At 41.8% G+C, this 27,069-nt stretch overlaps 1 protein-coding gene across 1 annotated transcript in view; it reads right to left on the reverse strand.

Moving 5' to 3' along the window:
* Positions 1-1,904: 1,904 nt before the first annotated feature.
* Positions 1,905-27,069, reverse strand: part of DAPP1 (dual adaptor of phosphotyrosine and 3-phosphoinositides 1) — a 47,711-nt gene continuing 22,546 nt past the window's right edge. The window contains exons 3-9 of the mRNA XM_032861022.1: positions 25,099-25,232; positions 12,701-12,831; positions 8,452-8,499; positions 7,118-7,180; positions 5,859-5,944; positions 3,394-3,481; positions 1,905-2,451 (exon numbers count right to left, since the gene is read on the reverse strand). Of these exons, the coding sequence (XP_032716913.1) occupies positions 2,383-2,451; positions 3,394-3,481; positions 5,859-5,944; positions 7,118-7,180; positions 8,452-8,499; positions 12,701-12,831; positions 25,099-25,232 (619 nt within the window). The 3' untranslated portion in view covers positions 1,905-2,382. The remainder of the gene's footprint in view (positions 2,452-3,393; positions 3,482-5,858; positions 5,945-7,117; positions 7,181-8,451; positions 8,500-12,700; positions 12,832-25,098; positions 25,233-27,069) is intronic.

Here is a 27,069-nt window from a genome sequence, read left to right on the forward strand (position 1 = left end):
CTGCTGACCTTTCCAGATAAAGCCAGCTGCTTGTGGTAGTCTTTACCAATAAAAAAAATAATTTGCCAGATCAATAGCTGCATGTCAGGGACCAGAGGATGTGTTAACCTCCTCAAGCAACGGAATCGTATCTAGAACTGTAGCTGCAGTGGGTGTTGCCACCTGATTGATAATCCACTGTCATTCTCCAAGATCCATCTATTTTCCGCACGGGCCAGATGGGTGGGCTGCATGAGGATGTGGTGGGAAATCGCCTGCCCTGCATCCTGCAAGTCGTTGATGGTGACACCGAGCTCTGAGACCCTTCCAGAAATGTGGTATTGCTTCTGGCTTACTGTCTCCCCGGTCAAGGCAGTTCTGGTGACTTATGTAGTACACGTTATATTATAAGTTAGTTTGACCTCTTCATGTCAGAACCCCTCCAAAAGTGACTCTACCCCTGCTGAGGTGTACTCTCTCCATCACAGAGCTTCAAGTGCCTCACGTGCAGAATTTGTCTTATTTACTTCGATACGTTATCATATATATATACTCTTTTTCCATATTTAACTGAGAACTCCTTCAGGACCGGGACTGGCTCTTCAACCCCAAATTCTCTGTAGCACACAGTCTAATGGAAGTGGGTTCTCTTCATGGCCATTTATGACATTAATCAGTCGTTATTTCTTTTTAAATTACAGATATTAAAAATATATTTTATTAGCAAAATGTTACAGGCACAGCAAAATGCTTGTTTTAATAAACTTAGCCAAATAATATAAATAAACATGGCATATTTTACAAAAAGTAAGGACAGTAATATTACCTGCACAAAGAAAAACTCTGGGTTCTATGAAAACAAAACCTGAACCACTCATCTCAGTGAGGATTCATTTGCAACTCCTTACTTGGCGAACCTGACAGAATACATTTTAACTTGACATTTGCTTTATCTCATGTGATACACACATAACAAAATACATTAAAAACCTTGTGGAAATATACAAAAATGTAACTTCGGAGTTCCGGATGTTTAAATAACAAGAAACATATCAATCAAGTTATGCACTTGGACTGCAAAAGCAGTGTTGTAGCAGATCTCTGCGCCACACTCGTTATTCTGGGCCCTCCCTCCACTTTTATCTCCCTTCAAACGTCTACCTAAAAAAGCAGTATTAATAAAGATAAGAGAAGGGGTTAGAATCTGTGAGCTCTGGATGCCAGCATCATATTTCCTGATTTCAACCCCCTTATTCTAGCTTGCAAATGCGGTGTAACACGTCATCGTATAATTCATGTGGATTTAGTGTTGCTCCTTCAACTGACCACGGAAGTCTGCTCTTGAGGAAGGGCTCAGGGTGCTCAGCGATCTCAGAGCTAAGGGGCTTCTTACCTCCCTTCAGCCAACAGGGACCGCTCACCCTGGGGGGAGAGACTGGCATAGCACCCTCTTCTCTGCCTGAGAAGTCTCTCCGTATGTGTGCAGAAATGTTGGATGGAGACAAGCTGGTGCTTCCAAGTGCTCTATTATTGTTATAGTGCTAATAGTAATCATGCCGACTATTGTTAATAAACTAACTACAAATTATCTACTATTTTATTCCCTTCCATTTATGTTTTCTTATTCTTTAATACCGTCCCCCCCCCCCGCACCCCACTCCGCCAAATGATTAAGAGATGTTTTTTAGGTTTTACCTCCCTTTATCTTTCTCATCCTATCTGAGGTTCTACAGGACATTTAGTTCACACAGATTTATCATTAGAAGGGAAGGCAGCACCCACTAGATTTCTGAGCCTTTAACGAAGAGAAAATAAATAACCGCAAACATTTCCCATTTTAGTTTTGGAAATGTTTTGTTTTCTGTATAAAGAAAAAAAAAAAAGCAAAAAGAATGCACGCACCCACCCACCCCACCCCACCCCGCCGCCAAGTCTTTGGTGTTTGCTAGTTGCATACACTTTCTATAGAAGCATCAGAGGACATAGCTGTTCCCTTCCTGGTGGACAGCACAACCTGGATGTCAGATGAGCTGACCATGATGCAGAATGAGACCCCAGGCAACTAATGTCAACCAGCTAGGGGACCGCAGTGAGGGAAAACAAAAACCCTTGATCTTCTCTCGCCCATTTTAAGAGTGAGCATGCCTGAGTTGGTGGTGTCATCAGTTCCCATCAGAACGGTGATGCTTTGGTATTCTCAAGGAGACGACAACATCTTGAAGGGCAAGCAGTGACCCATGAGTTCACAAATGCGGTGGGTTCTGAAAGGTCCGAACCCGCATCTGCATTCGATTTGTTTCGAAAGAAAAATCCTTAACCTTCCTCTGAAGCCTGCTGCAGATCACAGCATCAGGGACCATGCCGCCCTGGTCCTGGGTCAGGACATCCTGGGTCAGGAAAGGTCTATTTAAAGATGAATGACCGAGATCGGATTGTGCCTTCCCTTTGGTCGAGCTGCTTTCTTATTTGAGACTTTAATAAAGCAAACACATATGCGTATTGATTATTGAGCAATTTAAGATAACGAACTTAACATTAAATAAGACATGCTGTTACTAAGGACACTATGCAACTAAATCAACATGTGACAATTTTCAGTATGGTTTTCTTATTTTTCTCAGGATAAATATTGTAAAGTCACTGCTAAAACATACAAACTGGGAATTGGCCTAAGACTTAGGTAATTCATTAAATGCAGTACTACTCAATGAATCAAAATGAATACTTGGGTCTAAATTTATTGATAGGGAATATTGTTTATTATACATCGTCAGTGGAGTGCACAGGTAAAGAACACTAATGAATGATTAATTTTTTGTTTTTGAATATTTATTTGTATAGGGAGAAGTCTACAAGTATGTGAATCTGATCTATTTTTGCCTTAATTTTTCTCTAATAATGTGTCATTTGCATAATTACAACATACGAAGAATAAAAAGTTCATTCATATCTGAGCAAATGTTTCACATGCCAAAGTATTACTCCACTCAATATCAAATACACTGAGACTGTCTCAAAATGAGTGGTGTATTTATTTGGGTTTCAAGCTGAAAACATAACCAAAAGCAAAAGTGCCTGCATCTAGAAAAGAATATTCAACGAGTTTCTATGTGTCAGTTAATTACATAAAAACAGATAAAAAAATATAGGACTAACGACTCACTAAGACTAATGTACTTGAGGGCTTGAGGCTAAGGCTCTGGGGCTGAGATCCCAGTGCAGCTCTGTCCTTTCTCTTTTACCCCCGTCTGCATGCCTTCTTTGTCTTTCAGGAATGAACAACTACTCCATAAACCTGTCAGTGGACATCCCATTGACTCTAGGGATAGTCCGACAGTTTTAGTAGCAATATGTTTGAAATCATCACTATGTTACTTCTGAGTACTAGGCATCCAGAGGATTTGTGTAACTCACCAGTTTCCAACGTAGTATCTTGATCCACTCATCAGCTTCTACTCCTGTCTTTGCACAGAGATAAAATGTCCTGAATGGAAACACCAAGCTGATAAGACAAAAGAAAAACTTAAGATATTCCAGGTGGTTGGTTGAACATATTAGTTGAACAGAAATTAGACTATTCAACAGAAAAAAAGAATCAATAAAGAGCAACCTGAAGACTTGGTAGATACAGAGCGATTCCTGCCAGCAAATGGCAGAAATGTTGAGGAAGCTGGAGACTCATATTATTATCACCGGCCAGATTTGTATTTTTGAATGAGAATTCAAAAAAGAAAACATGTCCAGGACATCCCCAGATCCTTTTGTCACTGACGTCTTTGACTGAATACACTTGTGTGCTCATTCAGCTGATGTGTTAAATGACTCAGAACCTGTACCATGAGTCAAAGAATAAGCAGGACAGATAAGAATTTACTTAAGAAACTCATTTGTGTTGGCTCGATTCCATGAGAAATAAGCTATCCTCTGTGGATGTAAGCAGTTTTGACTATCTGGGACAGGAAAAAAAAGATAATAAATCTCATCAACTATTCTTTTTGCCTACTCTGTAATGAGTTACTCTCTGCTAGAAGAAGACAAACTCTCCTACTGGCATGAACAGCTTATTCTAGAACTATGGTAACTCAATGATTCATTGACTCTCTTTGGCTCTATGGGCAAATCTTTTGACTAATAAGGTCAGCTTTAACTTACATCTTGCCCATACTTCCTGTCCTTACAGCTGAGATGCAAAACACTTCAAATCCTTTTTCCCTGCCTCTCATGGGGGAAAAAAAAAAAAAAAAAGCTTCGAACTGAAATTCAGGAGGGTTTCTATATTCTAGAACCAAAGCACCGTATCTTGTTCGTGTCTGTAATTCGTGTTGAATAGACAAGACCTAAGTCCCTGTGTGTAGAAGATAAACCTTGACATGAGGTCCTGTTGGGTGGTGAGGGGACAGTGGGACTGGGGTGCTGTTAACCTGTCACATTGTGCGAAACTGCTTTCTGGAATTGTCATTGCTCAGTACTCCCTGTGAGAGACATTATTAATCGCCTATTAATGCAGATAATTTTCCCTTTCTTCTTGCTAACAGAGCCCCAGGCAATAAATGGTAATTAGTTGGAGCCAATTATGATCTTACTAGTTTTCTAGCTTCCCCTGTTGCTAGCGATGGCCATGGGACCTAGCCGTGGCCAATGAGATGGGAGGGAAAACCCAATAGAAGATTTCTGAGAAAATGTCTGCCTTCCTGATAAAAAGGGACAGATATGGCTGATACCATCCCTACATCCTTCTTTGTGACTGACCTGAAAATGTGAGGGCTACAGCTAGAGTAGCTCTCTTGGACAATAAAGTAGCAAGTGAACTGCTAAAGCCCAAGAGAACTGTAGAGACGCTGGTACCGATCTTGTCAAGCTAGCTGTCTATTTTGTTATATAAGAAATAACCCGCCCCACTGGCTTGTGTGGTACATTTACGTGAATTTTAAAAAGATATCCGTTATTGGTTGAGGTTAATGTTAATTAATTAATATTAATTTGGGGGAGTATGTAATGTGGCATTTTTATTCTTAGGAAATGCATACTCAGGTATATAGGGGTAAAGTGCCATTGTACCTCCAACTTACTCTCAACTGGTTTAGGAAAAAAGTGAATCAAAGATAAAGCAGGTACAACAAAATATTAATGATGCATGTAGCTGAAAGCTATATGGGTACGTAAGTCTTTCAGCATTTGTACATTTGAAAAACATTAAAATAAAACTTTGTGGGAAATAAGACACTCCTTTTGCAAGACACTACTTCTCCTAGTTAGAAAATTGTCATGATCTACTAATGAGGTTAAACAAAAACACTTTTCTGCCATCTGCCAGAAATTGTCATAATAATATAAATCACCCACTGTTGGAGTCAAATTTAAAATTAAAATTGAGTAAAAAACTTAAAAGGGATAAAACATGAATGGAATCCTGTTATGTATATACTTATATGGTACACAACATAAACAGCTGTAGCCACTGGGCCTGCCTATTTAAGTCACTTTATTTATTTTTAAGGATTTTATTTATTTGAGAGAAAGCATGAGCAGGAGGAGGGGGAAGGGCAGAGAGAGGGAGAAGCAGACTCCCCACTGAGCAGGGAGCCTGATGTGGGGCTCCATCCCAGGACCCTGAGATCATGACCTGAGCTGAAGGCAGACCCTTAACCAACTGAACCCCCCAGGCACCTCCCAGTCTAAGTCACTTTAAATGAGATATTATGTCATAGTCAGCTGGAAGCACTGCTGATATATATACATGCCCTGTGTGCTAGTTAAATCCATGCCCCTCAGATCAAGACACTCATTTACATTAAGATATACAGGTTTTTCTTTAATTCCCCAGCTAAAATAATTGGCAAGAAGACTTTTAAAATCATTTTCTTTACAAAACAACTTACCAAAAACAGTTTACTCTTTCCTGTGAATAATCAAATTGCACAGCCGAACATTCTGTCAAGTCTAGGATCCGAATTGGTTCTGGTGACTTGAAAAAAAAAGCAACCTATGTCATCACAAAAAAAGAACACACAAATTTGCTCACCCCTTAGTCCCCTAAAAGTCTTCCACTGTGTGCACCTGTCAATTTTACTTTCACTAAGGAGACTGATCACAGAGACACTTACTCAGGTTAGTTATAACCCCTGGTTTGGGGGTTGGCTATTCATGAGACTGGATGTTGGGAAGATCGTCTTTATCAATTTAAATTTAGTGGAGGTATTTTAAACATGGAAGGGAGTCATATTTTCTTTCATGTTTTTAAACTCGTGCTTTCTCAGAAATTTTGTATAGGGAAAGTGAGAAGAAATAAAATAATTTCAAATTGGCTTAATGAAATGGGCATGGGAAATGGACATGGGTTTTTTGGTTTTTGTTTTGAGTAGGCTCCATTCCCAGCATGGAGCCCAGTGCAGGGCTTGAACTCACCATCCTAAAATTAAGACCTGAGCCAAGATCAACAGTGGTATGCTTAACCAACTGAGCCACCCAGGCATCCCAGAAATTGACATACTTTTTTTAAATTTTTTAAATATTTTATTTATTTATTTGTCAGAGAGAGCACAAGCAGGGGGAGCAGCAAAGGGAGAGGGAGAAGCAGGCTCCCCACCGAGCAGGGAACCCAATGTGGGGCTCCATCCCAGGACACTGGGGTCATGACCTGAGCCAAAGGCAGACGCTTAACCGACTGAGCCACCCAGGCATCCTGGGGACTTATTTTTAGTAAAACAAGAAACTGCAGCAGAGAGAGCTCATACATCATGACAAGAGAATAACTCCATTGCCCTAAACAAGGGGATGATGTATCCTGGGGAGCTAGTTTAGCTAGTTTCTGGGACACACATCTCATCCTTGCAAAAGCACTCTGCTCAAGGTTCCTGGCTGACTGGCAAAGCATGCTGCTCTTGATCTTGGAGCATGAGCTCGAGCCCCACGTTGGGTGTAAAGCTTACTTAAAAAGAAAAAAAACTCCGCCCCTATCAGGAATCAAGAATTCACATTTCCAGTCATTTATTGGTGTTTCAGGAGCTCATAAGGAAAATTCCAGAGATTTCAAAGGCAGATGTTCCTTGCATCTAGAAAGCTGATTTTTTGTTGTTGTTACTGTGTTTATTAGTTAGAGCTGATTTTTAAAGGGAAAATGTGTTATCATATTTCTCACCATCTGGTCTTTGAAGTATTTCAGTTCATTCCTGTGCAACGTGAACCATCTTGTTTTCCAGGTCTGAGGAAAAAAAATAATTAAAACATGTAGGTTTTGAATTGAGGAAGACAATATTGAACTGGACGATTTCCTTTCACTTGAAAAGTATCTAAAAGATTAGATACAATAAAACATTGTGTGGTAAGTCATTTCTGAAGGGAAGTTTCAAAATAGCTACAAAAACTAAAATGAGTCCATGCATGAAGTTCATAATGAAGGCAGAGATATTGACATATTTAAATAAATAAGAAGAAATAGCCTGTCATAAATATGCAAGGTGTTATAACAAACCACTAGATATCTGTCTTATTAACTCTATGATAAGAACAAATACCATTTTGTGGGCACCTACTATGGGCTAGATACTATCTAGCCAATCTTAATACAATGCCAAATAGTCTCATTTCACAAATATGCAAACTGAAGTTCGGGAACCTCAAACCACAGGATTTTCTAAGACTTGCCTAAGAGCTCCACGGTATTGGTGGTGGGAACTGTTGTTCCCCACCTTCCCTCTCTTATGTACTAATAGAACCCTCCCGTTATCTTGGGCAGCAATGTATCCAGTTAAAAGAAGTAACAGAGAACTTAAAAATAAATATGCCACGAATATAAATACTTCCTATCCTTGGGGAGCATCCAGTCTAGTAGGGACACAAATAACCAAATATTTAGGTTGAATGCAAGCAGGCCAGTACCCAGGAGAGAGGTTAAGTGCCCTGACTCTTAAAATAGGGAGGAGTAGACATATTCCATGAAGGCCTTCTTGGATATTAAAATGAGGCATCATAACTTAAAAAATACAATTACATCAATGGAGGGACAGTTGGATACCCCAGACTCGTAAAGTTTTGTGTTTTCTTTAGGATTTTATAACAGAATTACATTAATGCCATAATGTAACACATAATGACGTTTTGGCCTACTTTTAGGCTAACATTTTATGCAATTTTGACTTCTTAGTTTAAAAAAAAAAAAAAAAAGAAAAGAAAAGAAATATTCTAGAGTTCACTTGCTACTTTTCATCCTGGCTTGTTCCATTTAAAGGACTGTACGTTTTGGGAGGTCTTAATGGTAGACTACTCTCACACATTTGACTTTGCCAAAGAAAAGTCAAGTGATTTTCCAGAATTTTGGCTAATACTAGTCATAAAGACCAGCTTTTGAAACAGAAAAATAGTGCAGCAGCTCAAAATAGGCAATTGTGCTTTTTAAAAATGTCAAAGTGAGAATCGAGTCTACAGGAGCTGTCTCTCTGTGTGGCCGGGGCTAGCAGAGACATGTTTCCTTACCTTGACCAGGCCCCCCTGTTTGGTGAGGTAACCTTCTTTGGTGCCCAGCTGAAAAAGAAAGAAGCACCAAGTGAAGTCCAGAACTATCGCCACATGATTTGTCTTTCTATTCCTGTCCCATTTTAAAATGAAACACCAGTTTGCCTTTGATCTTTAAATAATCGCCCTACATTCTTCACCGAGACACTTGAAAATCCTCCCTGTGTTGTGAGAGACTGTTTTCAGATTGGGTCGTTGGTGGGGAGTTCTGTAGCAAGAGGCAAAAACTCAAAGACTCTTCTAACTTGAGTTAGCAATTTGCAAACAATAAGCCACATCCCATCACTTCTAAAAGCGTTGGGCAGAGTGTGTCATGTAAAACCCAGCTGCTTAAATTGTTGCAGGGGTATTATGCACAAATGCGTGCCCAAGTGTGTGCACACTTTGACATTGGGTCACACACACACATTGACATTGGGTCAATGCATTTGGAAAACTTTGGATGAAGTAGAGGGATTTCTTTACTTCCCAGAGAATGTATTCTGCCAGTATGCCTTGTGAATTTTAAGAGGGGACATGAGAAATAGCATATCCAATATTTATTTTATCACATGAACCTCCCCCATTACAGCCCTCCCCCCACCTTTTTTTTCAGAGACTGTCTCTTGAGACCTCTATTCTGTGGAAAAGACTTCCAGGAATGCAGATTTATTTACACTTGATTTATCCAAAGGGGATCTGAAGTGACAATGAGTCATTTCTTAACTCACACAGCATTAATTCAAGGGTAATAACATCACACATGTAGCTAGTGCCTATAAAATGTAAGCAATGGTAGAGAACCATGCAAATAGAAATATGCATAAAATAAGGACCCTAAGATAAAGAAATTTAGAACTTCATAAATTCCCAAAGAAACTGTAGGACATTTTGTTCTAGTATGGTGTTACACTGTTTCTTACACCGGTAGAATAACAGAACAAAGAGAAAAAATTTGCAGAAGTAAAGGGAATAGAAATCTCAAAACAGGGAAGCTAAGGAAACTGACAATTTAGATTGGGACCTATTCTATGTCAGGTTTGCGAATCAGATCATCTCAATCTCCACCAACACAACCAATTGGTATTTCACGTTTCCTGGGTCCAAAACAGAACTGCTCATTCCCATCCCCCAAACGCAACTCCACCATCTTGGTAAACAGCAGGAGGACCACTGTGAGACTCTATTGCACATCTCACATTCGATCTGTCCTAAGTCTCGTCTCTTCTACCTCACAGAACACCGTGAAGTTCACCAGTTCTTACCCCTGTGTAGTTTCAACTATCACCATCTCTCACTGGACTGCTCCAACAGCCCCCTCACCGGTGTCCTTCCTCCAACTTCGGCCACATTCCATTTTCCACTTAGCAGGGGCAATGAGCTTTTTAAAAATTTTAAGACTTAAATTATGTTGCTCTAAACTCTTATAATTTCTCCTGGACATTTAAAACAAAAATCAGTCCTTTATCTTGTCGTACAAGGCCTTTCACGTTGTTTAAATGTGACACAGCTGACGTTTTGGACAGGAGAATTCTTCCCCATGTATGGCAGCATATTTAGCCTCCGTGGTCCCTGCCCATTGCTGGGAAACAATTCTCCAGAGCTCTCATGTCTCTGTGTGTCTTATAAGCAAGGCACTAATAGCCCTTTGTTCCAGACCCATTTTTATTTTTTTAAATGTTTTTTTATTTATTTGAGAAACAATTTTTTCTTTGAGAAATAGAGGGTACATGAGCAGAGGAGAGGGGAAGGGGGAGAGGGAGAAGCGGACTCTGCACTGAGCAGGGAGCCCGATGTGGGGCTCAATCCCAGGAGTCTGGGATCATGACCTGAGCTGAAAGCAGATGTTTATATGACTGAGCCACCCAGGTGCCCCACAGACCCATTTTTAAAACATGTTCTTAGGGCAAACAACTTTAGAAGATGGAGACAGTGTCTCCTTCCAGAGGAAATGACAGCCAACCAGCAGTCTGCCGTGACGCCGTGCAGCTCTATTAGTGTGCAAGCAGGCTAAAGTGTCAGGCTCTTCATAGCTCCCAATACCCGCTAATGCCAGCAGCGCCCCAAAGCACTGTGAATTTCCCAGCACTCAGCTGAGGGATGGGCCCTTTGAGAAAACCACCACCTGACATGACTGACCCCTCCTTCCCTCAACAACCTCATCTCCTACCACATTGCCTCTCCCCACTTCATGCCAATCATTATAATTTTCTTGCTAATCTTCAAAACACCTCAATTCAGTTCCCACCTCGGGCTTTTGCACTGTTCTCTCTCCCTGCGACACTAGAAAATGTTGATCGTTTTCTGCCTGTATTAATGCACAATAAACTCCATGGATTTGTCATCATACAGTGTGGGTGCAGCCATGCCCCACCAATCCCTCAATATTGTTTTAAAAACTCCATTATACAGAACCTTCTGTGCACAAGCATACTGAGATACTTGGGCAGGAGAACCTGTCAGATCCTTGGAGTGTGCAAAGAAGGTAGGCAATAAGGCTTGCAGAATTTGTTTTCAAGACGTCTGTCTCTACCTAAGGATGCTAGCTCTCCTGCTCACAGGTCTACAGATTAGATCCTACATTTTACTGTTGATAAAGAGCACACATAGTAGGGTATATGGTACAACTGACCCTGGGTGGGGATCTTTAAGGGAAGGGTAACTGAGGAGAATGTGAAGTTACATGGAGAGGACAGATGAACGAGATGTTGAGGTGACTGGTGGGCAGGAAAGTCGGGGAGGGGTGGGTTGGCTGGAAATTGAAGAATCAATTAGGACGTAAGGCTTGACTTTTTCTTTGGTCCGTTTGGACTTGGGACTATTTATGGTCTTGCTTTCCTCAGTTTTGCTAGTTCTGGGGTTTCATGCTTCCTCCTCCAACTCTAACAAAGCTAAATAAAATACCTCCTTCAACCATTTCCAGGATTTTTATTTTTGATTCGATGGGGCACAGAAACAGAAATGTAACGTGCGCCATGAACCAGGCTAGGCTCCAAAAAGCCACAAAGACAAGTTATGATTTTTGTCCCCAGAAATGTTAGGCCCACAAGGGGGTGGGGAAGGGGGTGAGCAGACACATGCGCAGGTGTTAGCAATGCCCTTCTGCCCTGCCCCATGAGGACTGCAGGGTAAAGGCAAGCAGAGGGTGCTGGGAACACAAAAGAGGGCCATTTTAAAGAATGCTAGGAGGGGCCCAGGAGGGCATCCTGAGAGATACTGGTCTCTGACATCCGTCTTCAAGGCTGATGAAGGGACAGCCACCATGTTGGCACATGTCAGTGACGGGGAGGGGAGAAGGAGCCCAGTCAGGGGAACGCACGTTGGTGTGAGCATGGGAGGAGCACAGGTGAGGCCAGAGAGAGAGCAGGGCCAGGAGGACGGGGAAGACATCGGGCACCGCCAAAGATTGAGCAGGGAGGTCATGTGACCCATTTGCTTTTTAAAAAGATCTCTGTGGTGGCTGGATAGGTCCTACAGTAAAATGTAGGACCTATTTTTTTTTTCAAGGTTCTTTGTATTTCCTTTGTGTGTTGTCTTTTTTATTACACACACAAATCCTGACGTCTTACGCCAGGAGTATTCGGCAAACATGGGAGAGAGGAAGAAAGGGAGAGCCGCCAGCACAGTGCAGGGGAGAGAGGAAGCGGTGCCAGGAGGCATGTTTGCGGGGTCACAGCTCACAGAACAAACAGGGATGGGCTCCTGAGGAACAATGAATGCTCGGGCTGCACAGAAACTGAACAATGGTCCGCACTGCCAAGAAGGGCAAACGTGCTCTATCTGTACCCTCCCTTCAGTGAGGGAGAGAAAGAACAGGAGAAAACAACATCCTGAGGTTTTATAGTCCAAGTGGGGAATATTTATCCTTCACAGACAATTGAAATATTAAAAAAAAAAAATTCTTAATAGAGGAAACTCGTAGAAGAGTAACAGCGTAGCCAACTGTGTGAACATCAACATCTCTCCCCCTTCTAAGTAAGGACAGGAATTTAAGCAGTGTTTTCAAAGTATTTAGAATCCTATCTATCGCTATGGCATTGTTTTGTTTTTTGTTTTTTGTTTTTTTTAAATATTTTACCCTGGATCAGAGAAACTGAGTCATGGGCTTCACGCTGGATGTTCCTTTCCAGGTTTTAGTTCTCAAGGTAGAATTTTCACGTGAACAAATACTTCTTAAAGTATCTTAACACTTCCTTGCACATTTGTGAGGGCACCACGGTCAGCTACTTACGGAAGGTGCGGTGGGCACGAGGTCACTTTCCGTTCTGCCCGTCTGCATTGCTGTGTGAACCCGGACAGACTCATAAATGGAAGGTTCTTCCACTTTTCTCGGGTAGGGGTGTTTCAGGACAATCAGGGTGCCTGAGTGAAGACAAAAGAACATCGTCAGAGAGCAGCCCCAGAAAGAAGGCCCACAAGCTAACAACCAGAGAACCATGGCTAGATTTTAGCCTCTTATGTTCACATCTTTTCACTTGTTCATTTTCTCGACGTTTCCTGAGTCGCACCCATGTGCCAGGCACTTAAGGTGGACACTAGATATAGAAAGCATGAGGAGATGATTTCTGTCCTCCCAGTGCTCAGACAGAACTAGCAATGGATATTACTTAACGATTGCCATTTAAATGAACAGGGTGATAAGACCAGGGTCAGAGATGAGGATGACGCATGCTGGGGGCTCCTGGGGGCCCCAAAGACCCCTTCCATGGAACACTTCGGAAAAACTTTCGTGGAGGGGGACACATGGATCTAGACCTTAAGCTGTAACTGGAAACTTACAAGAAGGCTTTACAAAAGCCACAAAAGTAAAAGCGAACAAATGCACTGAGGTATGAGAGGATTTATTCCACAGTCCTTATTGCTCACTAGTTTCAGAACAAACTTATAACAGATCAGTGGGTCTCAGAAAAAGTGGACTCGTTGCATTATCCCTACTGTCTCCTACCACCCAATTAACAAAATAAGCTACATGAAAATTTGCTTTGCTCTAGTGAACGTGACTGAACTGGCTTATGCATGATTGCCCTCACTTCCACCTGGAGGAGAGGGTCAGGCAGAAAAAGGACTCCAACAGGGGCCAGTTTTGGGGGGCTTCGGCATGTCCCTCCAAGCCTGAGAGCACTTCTGACTCAACACTTTTGGTCTTCCCCCAGTCAATCAGCTGATCAGAAACTAGACACTTTACAAAAAGAGTAAGTTAAGGGATTCTTCCTCCTTGCTGTGGTTTCTTGCTTTTATTTCACTGGTGTCTTGTAAAGGCAGGCCTGAGATTGTACTATTCAGGAAGATGTAAAGAACTCAGTAATACATTCAACAAATATTTACTGGGCTCTCCTATGTGCCAGACACTCATCCAGGCAGTGGGAATACAACAGCAAACAAAGAAGATACAGCACCTGCTTCTCTGGTTGGGGAGCCAGAAAAAAAAAATGAAAAGAAATACAATATGTTAGGAGAGAGCAGTGTTTTAGAAACCCTAACAGAGCAAGATAAAGGCATAGCAGGTGATGAGGGAGGGGTCAGGAAGAGGGTGTTATTTCATAAGGGTGGTGAGAAGGCTCCTTTGAAAAAGTACTTCGAAAGATTATAGAAAGTATGGGCCTTGGGCACTGGGTGGCTCAGTGGGTTAAGCATCTGCCTTTGGCTCAGGTCATGATCCCAGGGTCCTGGGATTGAGCCCCACATCACGCTCCCTGCTCAGCGGAAAGTCTGCTTCTCCCTTGGCCTCTGCCCTTCCCTCCTGTTCATGCTCTTTCTCTCTCTCAAATAAATGAAGGAAAAAAAAAAAAAAAACGAAAGTATGGAACTTGAACTGGTGTAAGAGAGACAATGAGGACAGAGACCACCTCTGCAGGTAAAAAGTACATTATAATAATAATACGCCTACAAACAAAGACAGCCGATTATAGTGTTGGTGCTTGGTGCTCGAGTATGCGTGACCTACTGACTGCAAGAAACACCTGTGGCCTCTGACGACAGGCCCATGGGACCCCCTCCTGTCCCTTGACAAGAACCACCAAGAAAAGCCAGGGGAGGGTCTCTGACCTGGGCCCCAGAGAAGAATGAGACCCTGGCCTCCTTCTTCTGCATCCAGGTCACACCTGAAGCATTGAGATCACAATGAAAAATGGCTTTCACAGGGACCCGCAGCCCCCATCCCATGCTTGCGCATTGTCAGCGCTCTCTTATTAATGTGATCCTTTCATGAGAACAGATCCAGTCATATCAGGACAAGGGGCTAGCGACAGGTTTACAGTTTTAGAGTCATAATGAAAGCAGAGACACCTAAATCAAGAGCAGACGTTGCGCGGGCTTGGGGGCCGTGTTACACCATCATAACGGTGCCAGGTGCTCGTGAATGTGGGCCTGGCTCCAAGGTGCCCCCCGCAAAGATGCCCCTCCCTCCAGTGATGTGACCGATGGTCACCATGGCATCATGGAAAGAGCCACCACTGCCACTCTGTTCCTGTGGATGCTGGACAATCGTTCTAGCTTCTGTTTCCTCCTCGGACACGTGAGAATAATGACCTTTCTTCACAAGGCTGTCTGAAGCACTTAATAAAAAGTATTTGTGAAAGGATTATGAAAATGTGAGATGTTATTATGCTTTGCTATAGAGTATTTTTTAAATTCTTAAACGAAAACTCAATGATCGCATCTCTGGAACATGCATTTTTAAATGTCGAGTTAAAAAAGCCCCATGTGTGACATTCTGCCAAGAATGAAAATGACAGAGTCTAGTAGCCGCCGACGGCCTTTCTTAAGCCGCACAGGCCCCTCCTAAACCTTCCATCTGACAGTGGAGGAGAGGGGTCTGGAGCCCAAGGCTCAAAGCAGTTTTCAAGATAGAAAAAATGTGAAATCTCGCGCTTTCTCTTCCAAGAGGATGCTAGATTTTCATCCTTTTCCCTATGTTTAATATGAAAACAATTTTTTAAATGATGTGCTGGAAAGACACACTGAATCAATTCCGGTTTTGCACATAACCAAGCATACTACCTGTAGTGACTTCCCTTTGTTTCTGTGACAAATCACTACCACCATAGGGCTTAAAACAACTCAGATTTCTTATCTTACAGTTCTGGAGGTCAGAAGTCTGAAATGGGTCCCATTAATCTAAAATCAAGGGATTGGCAGGGATGCTCTCTTTCTGGAAAGGCTCTAGGGAAGAATCCATTCCGTCTTTTCTAGCTTCTGGAAGCTGCCACCATCCCTTCCCTGGTGGCCCCATTCCTCCATCTTCAAAGCCAGCAACAATGCGTGTGAGGCCTGCCCACTCTGCCATGTCTCTGGATCTCCCTTTACAGCCTCCATCTTTTACTTACAAGGACCCTTATGATTACAGTGTGCCCACCTGGAAAATCCAGAGTAACCTCCCTATCCAAAGTCAGCTGACGGGTAGTCTTAATTCCACCTAGAAACTTAATTCCCTCCTGCTACAGAACGTAACATATTCACAGGTGCAGGGAGAGAGGTGGGCATCTTTGGGGGGGTCACCAGTTCCTGGAAGATAAGCATAGCCTTGGGGGCCCACTGTGTTACAATATAAGGACCTCTGGGCAGGGGTGCTGCCTGAGCCACAACGCTATAACCACTTGGTATTGTAAACCCATTGTCTTTTCAAAAGGTGCAATTCCCAACCCTGAGAGTCCCTTCAGAGCAGGTATGGTGCCAAATTTATATTTGTGTCCCCGCCTCCCAGTAGAGATGCTGACATAATGAAGGCTTGATCAGTGAGGGGATATATGAATGCCATAGCAGGTCAGAGTTACATCAGAGAAGAGCCTGGGAGGAGCCAACCTCCCAGGGTCATGATCACCCTGCGCCAGAATAAGGACGGGACCACAACGTCAAGTACAGCTGTCCAAATCTCCACTGGGGGGAATAATATTCTATTTCAAAAACCTCTTCTAAACTTTAACCAACAAACGCTAAACTGAGAGAAATGATAATGAGTCAACAGGAAAGCAGAATTGAGTTTAGATTGATTTTAGCTAGTAAGACCATGAATGAGGCTAGACTGAATGGTGGAATGAAAAAAATGACAATCTACTTATAAAATGATAGCTCCCACTGGTAATCCCACCTCCTGAGGTCTTCCTAGCTTGATGGTTCTGGTCAAGGAGAAAACAATACATAGATTCCTTGGCACGGCTGCTGGGCTTACGATGATTTCCCCTTCTGCAGAGACTGTCCCATTCTTGTACACCAGGGTAGATCCCCACAGATCCTGGGTGTCCCCCACAAACACCTCCCCCCAGTGCACTCACAGGACTCACTTCCCAGGGATCTACCAGAGAAAAGGCCCACTATCTTCAGTTTCTGAGCTACATGAAGGAGACTGTTCTTTCCTGCCTTTCACATAAAACCTGGTCTCAGAAATGTCTCAGAGGTACATTTTTGAGGTGATCAGAGCAAGGCCAAGGGAGGCTTTTTGGTTTGCTGAAAGCCTCAGACTTGCCGTGATCATGGGGCTGATTCTTTATTGGCTCTTGGCGTTCATCCTGCCTTTATATTATGGACAAGAATACGAATATCCTTACCAAAAAAAAAAAAAAAAAAAAAAAATCCACTTCTCTCACTGTCCTCCTCTTCCCCACCTTTTTTGTTTTGTTTTTTGTTGTTGTTTTGTTTTTTTTTTTTTGTTTTTTATTTTTTTTTAAGATTTTATTTATTTATTTGACAGAGAGAGATCACAAGTAGGCAGAGAGGCAGGCAGAGAGAGAGAGGAAGGGAAACAGGCTCCCTGCTGAGCAGAGAGCCAGATGTGGGACTCGATCCCAGGACCCTGAGATCATGACCTGAGCCGAAGGCAGCGGCTTAACCCACTGAGCCACCCAGGCACCCTGTTGTTTTGTTTTTAAATTCATCTAGCCAAGGTGGGTTTCTGTCATTTGCAATCAAAAGAAACTTAGAAAATGTAGCCACCATAAACTCATTATATTTCCACCTAAGGTCCAAGGTAGGCCCTTGATCCCTTAAAGGAGGAACTCCAGGTGAGTGATAGGCCAAATGAACTGCAGGATCTGTTCGGAGAATTCAGCTACAAAGTAACAGGAGGCAGGGGCTGGTAGAGGGAGGAGAGAGGAAGCTCTACGACCACAGGTCTGGGAAACCTGGCTGCAAGTTTCACTTCAGTTTCTGAGCTACATGAAGGAGACTGTCGTTTCCTGCCTTTGACGTGAAACCTGGTTTCAGAAGCGCTGCGTGGAGGTACGTTTTTGAAGTGATCAGAGCAGGACCACGGGAAGCTATTCTGCTTGCCGTGGCTCCACCGTTAACTTACAGGACGCCCACTCCGACTGTGCCCTCGTGACACTGCGCAGAAGCGCTCCCTGGCTTGTATTCCCGCGGGACTCCGCGGGACCTCGCGGGACCTCGCGAGACCTCGCGAGACCTCAGCGACACGGGAGGAGCAGCCTCGAGCCCAGGCACTGGGGTGATCTCTGCAACAGAGTAGCTCAAGAACACACGTAGCTCCTAAAAGGGAAACTTTTTTTTTTTTTTTAATTAAAATTACTTAATGGGAGCAGAGCAGGGGCCTCCCTTCAATCCTAGGAGCTTGCCATTGCGTTGTGTTGCTAATGTATTTTCAGGATCAACAGGATAAAAGGAAGCAGAGAGAAACACTCCACTTTCCTGGAGCAGCGTTAATTACCTGGAAGCTTCTCCTCCTGAAAGTGCCTAGAACCACCAAAGTTTCCTTCAATCTTAAAAGCGAAACTTTTATTCAGAGTATTTCTTTTATGCACTAAAGCACCTGCTTACCCACCAGGTTTCTCGGCCAGACTGTAAGATGTTTGAGGGTAAGAATGATGTCTGATTCATCACTCTACTGTCAGCAGCATCATAGCGTGGCTCATAGTTGGTACTCAGTACCTATTTGCTCAATTAAAATAGGACCACATCCAACCGTGTTTTGTCCTTGCCCTCCGGTTCAGAAAACAAGCTTGGCAACTGGCATATCTATGGCAGTTTCCTCTGTCACCTCCTTCTGGTGGGAAGGAGCTTTCCAGAGGGAGTGACAGGAATATTCGAGATCTTTCTCCTTTCATCTTTGCAACCTGCTCTGCAGATGAACTTGAACCCATCATAAAATGATGCTGGGGAAACTGTGTTCATTTACATATACAGGGGCTTTAAGTTCCCTTGTCCAGTCTCCTAGGGAGAACTACACAGAGGAATGAGAGGCAGGTCAGTAAGCCAGGTCGGAAGATTCTGTTAAAATACCCACGTCAAGTCAGGTCACTCTTTGGAGCGGCCACTTGATCTGACCTTTCATCTGAATCCACTGCGGAACTGGCTTAAAATTTGGAGAGGACATAAACATTTGATAAACACAAATTCAATCATCCCTCACTAACTCTTCATGATCTACCAAAGAAGGTAGAGTTCTTGCATATAATACGACGGAGTGAATTACCATAAACTGCTTCATGGAAAGGCGTGTTAAAAATTATTTTTATAGCCTTACATACCTAATTCCATCCAATCTTCACCAGTAAGTCATGAACTATTAGATCATCGGCTCTAATTTATAAGATGATGAAACTGAATCTCAGAGAGGTTACGTAATTTGCCCAAGGACATCCAGCTGGTGAGCAGTTGAACTGGGAGTTCTTGTGTTTACTCATTTTACGGTATTATTCTCAGGCATGGTGGCCACGCCATGGAAACTCTCTCCAGCCTGTGAAATATGCTCTGTGGTAGGCAAGACAGCATACACAGGGATCAAAGTTCGAAGAAATGGGTTCTTTACGAGGCAGCTTGAGGAATGGAGATGTGTGTTTTTGCCTCAACATTTCTCACCAGGCCTCAGTTTCTTCATTTGTAGAGGAAAAATGAGATGGTCTGCGGGCTCCCTTCCCATACTAATAGCCTATAAATCCAGTTGAACCCCGAGGCCCGAGGGAGGGGCAAGAAGTGCGAGGACACTGAGTGACCAGAGGTGTGTCCTGTTTCCTGTAAATGTATGCTATCCATTGGAAGACTGTCCTCCTGGGGCCATTGTGTCTTTGTGCCTCAGTTTCCCTTTCTTCCACCTTCCCGTTCAAACTTTACATTTCATTTTACCTGACTGTATTTACAGAGGCTGTTTTGTATCCTTTCTGGAAGGACATAAATAAGATGGGCCTCTGTATGTTTTCTAGTTGACTTTTTTTCTGTTTTAAGATATCCTCTTGATATCTTGATATCCTCTTGAGACAGTATCATTTCTCAAAAGGCCATTCATGTAAATAAAATGAGAACAGCAGTAAATACAAAGACAGAGGCTCAAACTCATTCACATTCTTTACATCACATACCAAAAATATCATTACAGACCTTAAAAAAGGGAGTGGGGGAGAGCCCCGCCATGTCCTACAGACATTCTCTTAGGTCACTGTGGCAGGGAATCTTCCCATCCAGACCCACTCGGGGTCACACTGCCATGGCGATGGCATGCTGCCAGCTCACTGGTAGACCAGAAGACATGATGTGAATGGAAAGCCCCTGTGCTTCAGAGCAAGGTTGGCCTGGATTCCACTCGCAGCTCTGATGCCTGCCAGCGGTGCCCCCTGGCCAAATAACTCAGAATGCCTAAGTTTTGATCGCCTCATCTGAAAATAGGACCACTTTCACATTTATGGTGGGTGGTACAGAAGAGTCAAAAAGAATTTGATATATGTGAAAACATCTGATAGAACACTAGGAACTCAATGAGCACTCCGCAAATGTTGCTTCCCTTCCCTTCCCTGCCTGCTTTTTCCTTTTTCAAACACACCTCATCACAAACTAAGAAAATTTCCTTTTTTGGTGAGCATAAGCTAAAGAAGTGATTCTTGGTTGTGGTTTGGCAGAATTCTGAGTTGCACCAATAATTTTCAGAAATGTCACACAAGTCTCAAACTATAATTAATTTTAACTTCATTATTCTTAAATGTCACCTGGGTAAAAAGGCTGGGGTTACAAAATAAAATAATAATAACTATAGCAGCTATCAAGAGGTTGGGAATCCCCACATCAAGACAAAAAGAGAAGTGGAAATTTGACATTTAAGAAAGAACCAGATAGGATCTTCAAAACTGAGAACCAATTATTATAAAGGGTAAGCACAAACATAGCACTTGACTTGTATCATGCTGGGTAGGTGATTAAAGTCCCAACACAGTAATTCCTATAATACATTGTGTATGACTATTTCATACACAGAAGTATTCTTTTTTTTTTATTTTAAAGATTTTTATTTAGTTATTTGACAGACAAAGATTACAAATAGGCAAGAGAGGCAGGCAGGGAGAGAGAGGAGGACGCAGGCTTCCTACAGAGCAGAGAGTCCGATGCGGGGCTCGATCCCAGGACCCTGGGATCGTGACCTGAGCTGAAAGCAGAGGCTTTAACCCACTGAGCCACCCAGGTGCCCCTACACAGAAGTATTCTAATAGAAACAAAAGGTAATAGGAAAGGTAATTTTTGTTCTAATAATATTTGGATATTTAAGGATAAAAGTAAATGCTCTCTAGGGCCACTTGGGTGTTTGAGTCAGTTAAGTGTCCAACTTGGGCTCAGGTTATGATCTCAGCATCCTGGTATCAAGTCCTGCATTGGCCTGTGCACTCCACATTCAGTAGGGAGTCTGATTCTCCCTCTTCCTTTCTCTCTTCCTCTACCCTTCCGCCTCTCCCTCCACCTTCCCCTGCTCCTTTGTGCATGCATGTGCTCTCTCTCAAATAAGATAAAATAAAATAAAATAAATGCTGTCTAAATTTTCAAGATTATATATATGAAACTTAGCTAATTACAAGAAGATACAGTAAAAATTAATAATGGACCAAACATATCCATGCTAATAAAAAAGTCTCCAATTTCCAAGTCTAAATTGAATTGAATTTAGAAGCCATGTACACACATGAAGGAAGTTTTACATAGAAGCTTATGATTACAAATGAAAGTCAAATTCTGAATTTAATCATTACTGACCATACATACAACACAAAGCATCATTTCAAACGACGCTCCGCATAAACTTTGGAAGTAAAAGTTAATTGTCGGAAGTTTGCTGGTTAGTGTTGCCGTGCACGTTGCAATGCAGCCTTGGGCAGTGGATCAATGGGAAACCAACATGAAATGATGAAATGTGGATAATTAGCAGCATTTATTCTTTTACGTACTGGGACGAAGGATCAGGGTACAAAACTGACAAAAATCTCTCTTCTCATAAGATTTACATAGTAATGCAAAGATTTTTAAAAAGAAAAATTTTGCAAAGATTTTTTTAAGTGAATTATGCAATATGTTAGAACAGAAAGAGCCACCGAGGAAAGTAAAGGGAGAGAACATGTCAGATGTCTCTCTGATATACTTAGGAAATGACTTGGATTTGACAGTCAGAAATACCTTAAGAGTATTTATGGGTGTCAGTAAGGAGAAATTAGAGGGAACAAAAACTTTCATGGAGATTGGAAAGGTTAAATGCAGATTATAGCAAGGGAAATTATAATAATAGAATACTGAGGCTGTCAGGGGGCTTAGATCTTGCTTAGGAAATCTTCACTCTTCCAATGAGGAAACAGAAATCCTCAGAGTTTAAAGAGTAGAGAATAGGAATAGAATAGGAAAAAGGATATCTCAAAATAGTATTCTTCCCTTGAGGTAAACACTTTTATGTCTCCTCAATGCAAAGATTTTCTTAAGACCCAGAGCCTAAGGAAAACCTGGGATCCCCTCTATATTATGTATGACTGTAAGGTGAAGTGTAAGGCTATTTTTTATTTTGGAGGTTCCCCCTCTCTCCCCCCCACAGCTCCCCACTGCCCTAGGAGGTAATGTGTCCAGTAGATTGAGTGTGGGAAGTCTCTCTTAAACTCACTCCCCATGCACTGCAGGGGGATGCTGGCCTGATGGGGGTCTGGGCTAAAAGGAGTGGACTGACATACCCAGTTCGAGTCCTTTCCATTCCTAGGATCTGGAGGTGAGAACCCTTGCAAGCCTCATCCATCGCGCAGGCAAATACCTCCCCTGGTAATCTTTAACTGAATGAAAACTTTAGGAATTTGCCCTTCCTCTGATGGTGAACAAGAAATCATCAGCCTGGAGGTTTCCCCATCACTGTGGGTAAACACCAGGAGCCAATACTTAAATGAATAAGAAGAGACCTATTTTTGGAAGGTGGCATCCTGGTTTCCATTCACTGTTATTCACAGGTCACAGTGCTGACTGTGGCTTCTGAAAATCTGCTGGGCTTAAGAGTCATCATGACTTCAGCACGTTATCTTGTTTCCTGAGGCCTATTACTCTCAGAGGGGCAAAACTAGAACACTCACTTGTCATGGGTTTTCCCCTTGTTCCCAGCCTCAGTGGCTTTGCCTTCATCTGGCTGGGACAGATAAGAGGAATATTTCAGAGTCAGTAGAATGTAACTCAAAGGCTGGAAGTTAGTAAGCCAAGTACAGACTCATAAGCATCAAGAGCCTGTGACAGGGGTTCAAATAATATCAAATTCCCTGTTGGATGATGATAGAACAGAGAAGGTGCAGCAGAGAGGATAAAAATCTTAGTTTCCTGAGTTTCAGTGCAATACATAAAGTAGTTATGGTTAATGTTAATAATACTAGCTTTGGATAAAACTACCCCAGCAGTCAGGATTATACTTTTTTTTTTTTAATAATCCCTAATGGATTAATGGTAAACCTTCTTTAGATAGACTGACATATTTACAGAGAAACTTAATGTATTTACAGGAAATTTCATTGTCCTGAATTCAATGTCAACGAGTCTATACTTCAGCAAAATCTTAGGTGATCCTCTTGTCTGGCGATTAGACCTGCGCCAGAAAGGTTCAGCTAAAAACCACGACATGCACTTTGGTCTTAAAGTTGTTTGTTTGTTTGTTTGTTTGTTTGAAACATTTTGATAGGTAAGAGTACACCTTTTCTCTAACTTGGAGAAAGTTCAGGAAGGAGCACTGAGAATGATCCAAGGGGTTAAAAATAGAATCTAGGAGGAGGGTTTAAAAGAAGGACACTGATGTTGCTTGGAGGAAGAAAGAAGGCTGCAAGATAACACTTTTCATGACTTTGAGGCGACACAGAGTCCTCACTCACAGTTTTCCACCCACTCACCGATTCATTCACCTGATGCATCATGCACCATATCAGGACCTGGGGGACGTGGAGAAGGGCACAAGTACAGGCAGATAAAAACAAAGTCTTTTGCTTCAAAGCATCTCTTCTCAAGTTCTAGTGACCAAGAAGTGAATAAAACTGAGGGTTGGAAACAAGAAGTCAGTCCGAAGTAAGGGATTTGAAAAACTGAAAAGCTTGCCAACACTGGGAGCGATGGAAATAAATAATACAGGCCACCTGCCATGTGTGATGAGAACTATTGCTGGTTAAATGAGGAGGTAACTTCCAGGACCAACTGGAAGAATTTCCATCAGAAAAAAAAAAAAATTATAGCTTCAAGTTCATAGTTTGGAATATTCTATTACAGGCCTTGTGCAGTGAGTATAAAGTAAGGCAACTATTTTGTGGTTTCCACTGTGCTTTTCGTCTACACTTGATACCGTATGATTCATCTCAGGGTCTATCCAGGCCACAGAAACAGCAGAAAAGGAAAAACCAGTGGTGGCATCTCTCCCCACCATAGTGAAGTTAACAGAAAGCCCAATGGCCATGTTTACCCAGAAAATGAGTATGTACAAGTTCATGGTAAAACAGTGGTGCTGCTAAGTCTTGAGTTCCTCTTCTGCCGCAAGTTCTGGAATTGCCCAGCTTTCGATTAACTAAAAGTTACCATCACTCAGGTCACATAATAATGTGATTCTGTATCACAAATACAGGGGTGATCTTCTGCTTACTTAATGGAACTGGTACAGAAAACCAAGTCAGATAATTCAAATACCAAGGTCGCGTGTTTTTTGTTTTTGAACTTCAATATTCTAGTTTGACTTTAACCACTCAAACGGGGAAATTCAAAATTTTCTATCCGTCTTTAAGTCTAGTGTAAAAACTTAAAAAGCCAAGATAAGAGAAACAGAACTTTATGATGAATAAAGGCCTTGCTCAAGAGAGCAATTTCTAGTCAATACTTGCAATATTCAGTGATGTTTGTGGAAATTTAAGTAAGAATTTTATTTTTTTAAATGCTCAAAATTATCTTTTATGGGTCTCCCCAATATACAAACAGCCCGTACTAAAATCATGAGGAATTAGAAAGTTGTTCCAGCCTTTCTTCTTTCTTTGTTGATTATATTTATTGTTATAAAATGAAAAGACTATTTTTAAAAAATCATGTATTTTAAATCAGTCCATTAACTCATTCTAAGAAACTATTTTGCACGAAGCACATTGTTTTTTTCCCAAAGATAATACTGATATAAACATATACACATACATACACATATATGTATATATGTATGTATATATAATGTGTATATTAAATATTAATATATATTAATAAACTATGTGAGTAGTTTATTAATGTAACACATAGCAGAGTAATTGAAAAAAATTGTTTCTAAACATATCTAATTGTTTATCATAAGCACATAATTCAACAGAAGTACAACTATTTAATGAAATCCTCCCTGTCCCTCCTTCTATCCCGAAATAATGTCTCCTAGGTGAAGTCTATCTGTTCATTGCTTACCTGTCTCACTTCCAATCAAAGGCTGATTTGCAAAATGCTTGACAAAATCCTTCAAAGATGAGAATTCATTAAAGCCAAATTTAAATGAATATCCAGTATATTCAACATGAAAGTGTTTGACAGAGTCTTTGGCTCTGAAAGGGAAAAAGAAATGCTTAAAGTTATTTAAGGTTTTGAAGAAGAAGAAGAGAAATATAACCTTAGGTATTAGCATCACCATTAAACCCTTCTAAAAACCGACACTTGCAACGCAGCTATTGAAACCACTGGCATTTTTAAAGTACTAGTGCTTTTTTGGCAGGGCTCTTCTCAGTTTTTCACTGTAATAGAAGACAAGAGGAGATTCTCCCCGTGCATTCTCTGGCTTACCCAAAGTTATCCTTGACCCATAACCCCCTTCAGTATTTAAGACCAGCAGAGAATAGGGAATGATAGAAATGGCAGGTCACACCCTCCCCAAGTTCTCCTCTTTTTGGCTCTTCTCTCTTACTTGTTTGGGAGTCCATCTGAATTCTGTTTCTGTCACTTAATTTGCCCTTTTTTGCCATGCTGGTTCCACTGCCTACTGAATAAAATACCCAATTTCCTACAACATCATTTGCCACCTCACTTTTGGAATAAGGCAGAGCACTAAATAAATTATAAATTGTAAGTATATATAGTTATATATAAATATATAAATTATGTATTATTTATAATATAAATTACATATATAAATAGAAAGCATATATAAATTCTATATTACACATAATATATATATAAATTTTATATGTCTTACATAGAGATACATTATTTGACTCCCACTATTCTTCTGTCTCTATGAATGGCTGCTCCAACTTTAGCACGCATCAGAAATCAGAATCACCAGGAGGGCTTGTTAAAACCCAGATTTCTGGGTCCTACCCCCTGGATTCCTGACTCAGTACTTCCAAGGTGTGGAGCCCAGGAATTTGCACCCCTAACATGTTCTCGGTGATGCTGCTGGTCTGGGGACCACACCCTGAGAATGGCTGCTCTAAGCCAAGTGGACCTACAGTTCTCCTAGAAGTTCCTGCTATTGTCCCTTAGCTCTTACAGCCCCCAGCCCCCTTCACCTGCAACAGCATCCCCTTTGTTTCTGATCAAGCATCAGTTCAAATACCACCTACTCTGTCAGTCACTGCATGATCCTTCCATCTTAAGTTACTTGCTTTGCTCTCCTCAACCCTCCAAGCGCAGATCTTGCTTTTTTTCCCGTGGGTTACTACATTCTACCTTGTAGACAGCTACCTGTGCAGCGTCCCACCCCCCATGAGGCTATACTTCCTCAGAGCGAAGTCTGAACCTTCTCAACACTCACCACCAGGGTCGGCATAGAGCGGATGCTCTCAAACACTGATTATTAAGGGAGTGAACCAGGGAACGAGTCAAATCAGCCCATCTTCTGAGCCAGTCTATGGTTTCTGTCACCTCTGCTGATGGTTATTTCTTTTTCTGAAAGCATTTCCAAGTGTTTGTCTTGGAAATTGGTGAATTGAATTTTACATTTTTATACAGATGGGATATACATGCACCACCTATTTGTAAGAAGCTTCTGATCTAATTGCTCACGTGAAACATCTACAGGTGAGAAGTTAACATTCTTTGATCCAATACTCCCGCAAGTTTGTTAAGTGATTTGGGGGAGATCTATGCATTAAACGATTTGCAGCCTAACGACCTGATGAGATTTTCACCTGTAGCTGTCCATCAGAGAAAGCACCATTCTTGCTTCTACCTGAGCAGAATTTCATGTCTGATGGATACTTTTCCCAAAAATGTTATTTAGAAAAATTCTAAGCAAAATATAGCAGACTAACATGAAAAATGTTAATGAATGTGTGTGTGTGTGTGTGTGTGTGTGTGTGTGTTTTCTCCATGACCTCTTATTTATCCCATCACCCTCCCACGATGTGGCAGGCAGCTAGCTATCGCGACCCTGATTCTCAGTCC

Source organism: Lontra canadensis, unplaced genomic scaffold, assembly GCF_010015895.1.
Source record: "Lontra canadensis isolate GAN:19392208 unplaced genomic scaffold, GSC_riverotter_1.0 scaffold1, whole genome shotgun sequence".
NCBI lineage: Eukaryota > Metazoa > Chordata > Mammalia > Carnivora > Mustelidae > Lontra > Lontra canadensis.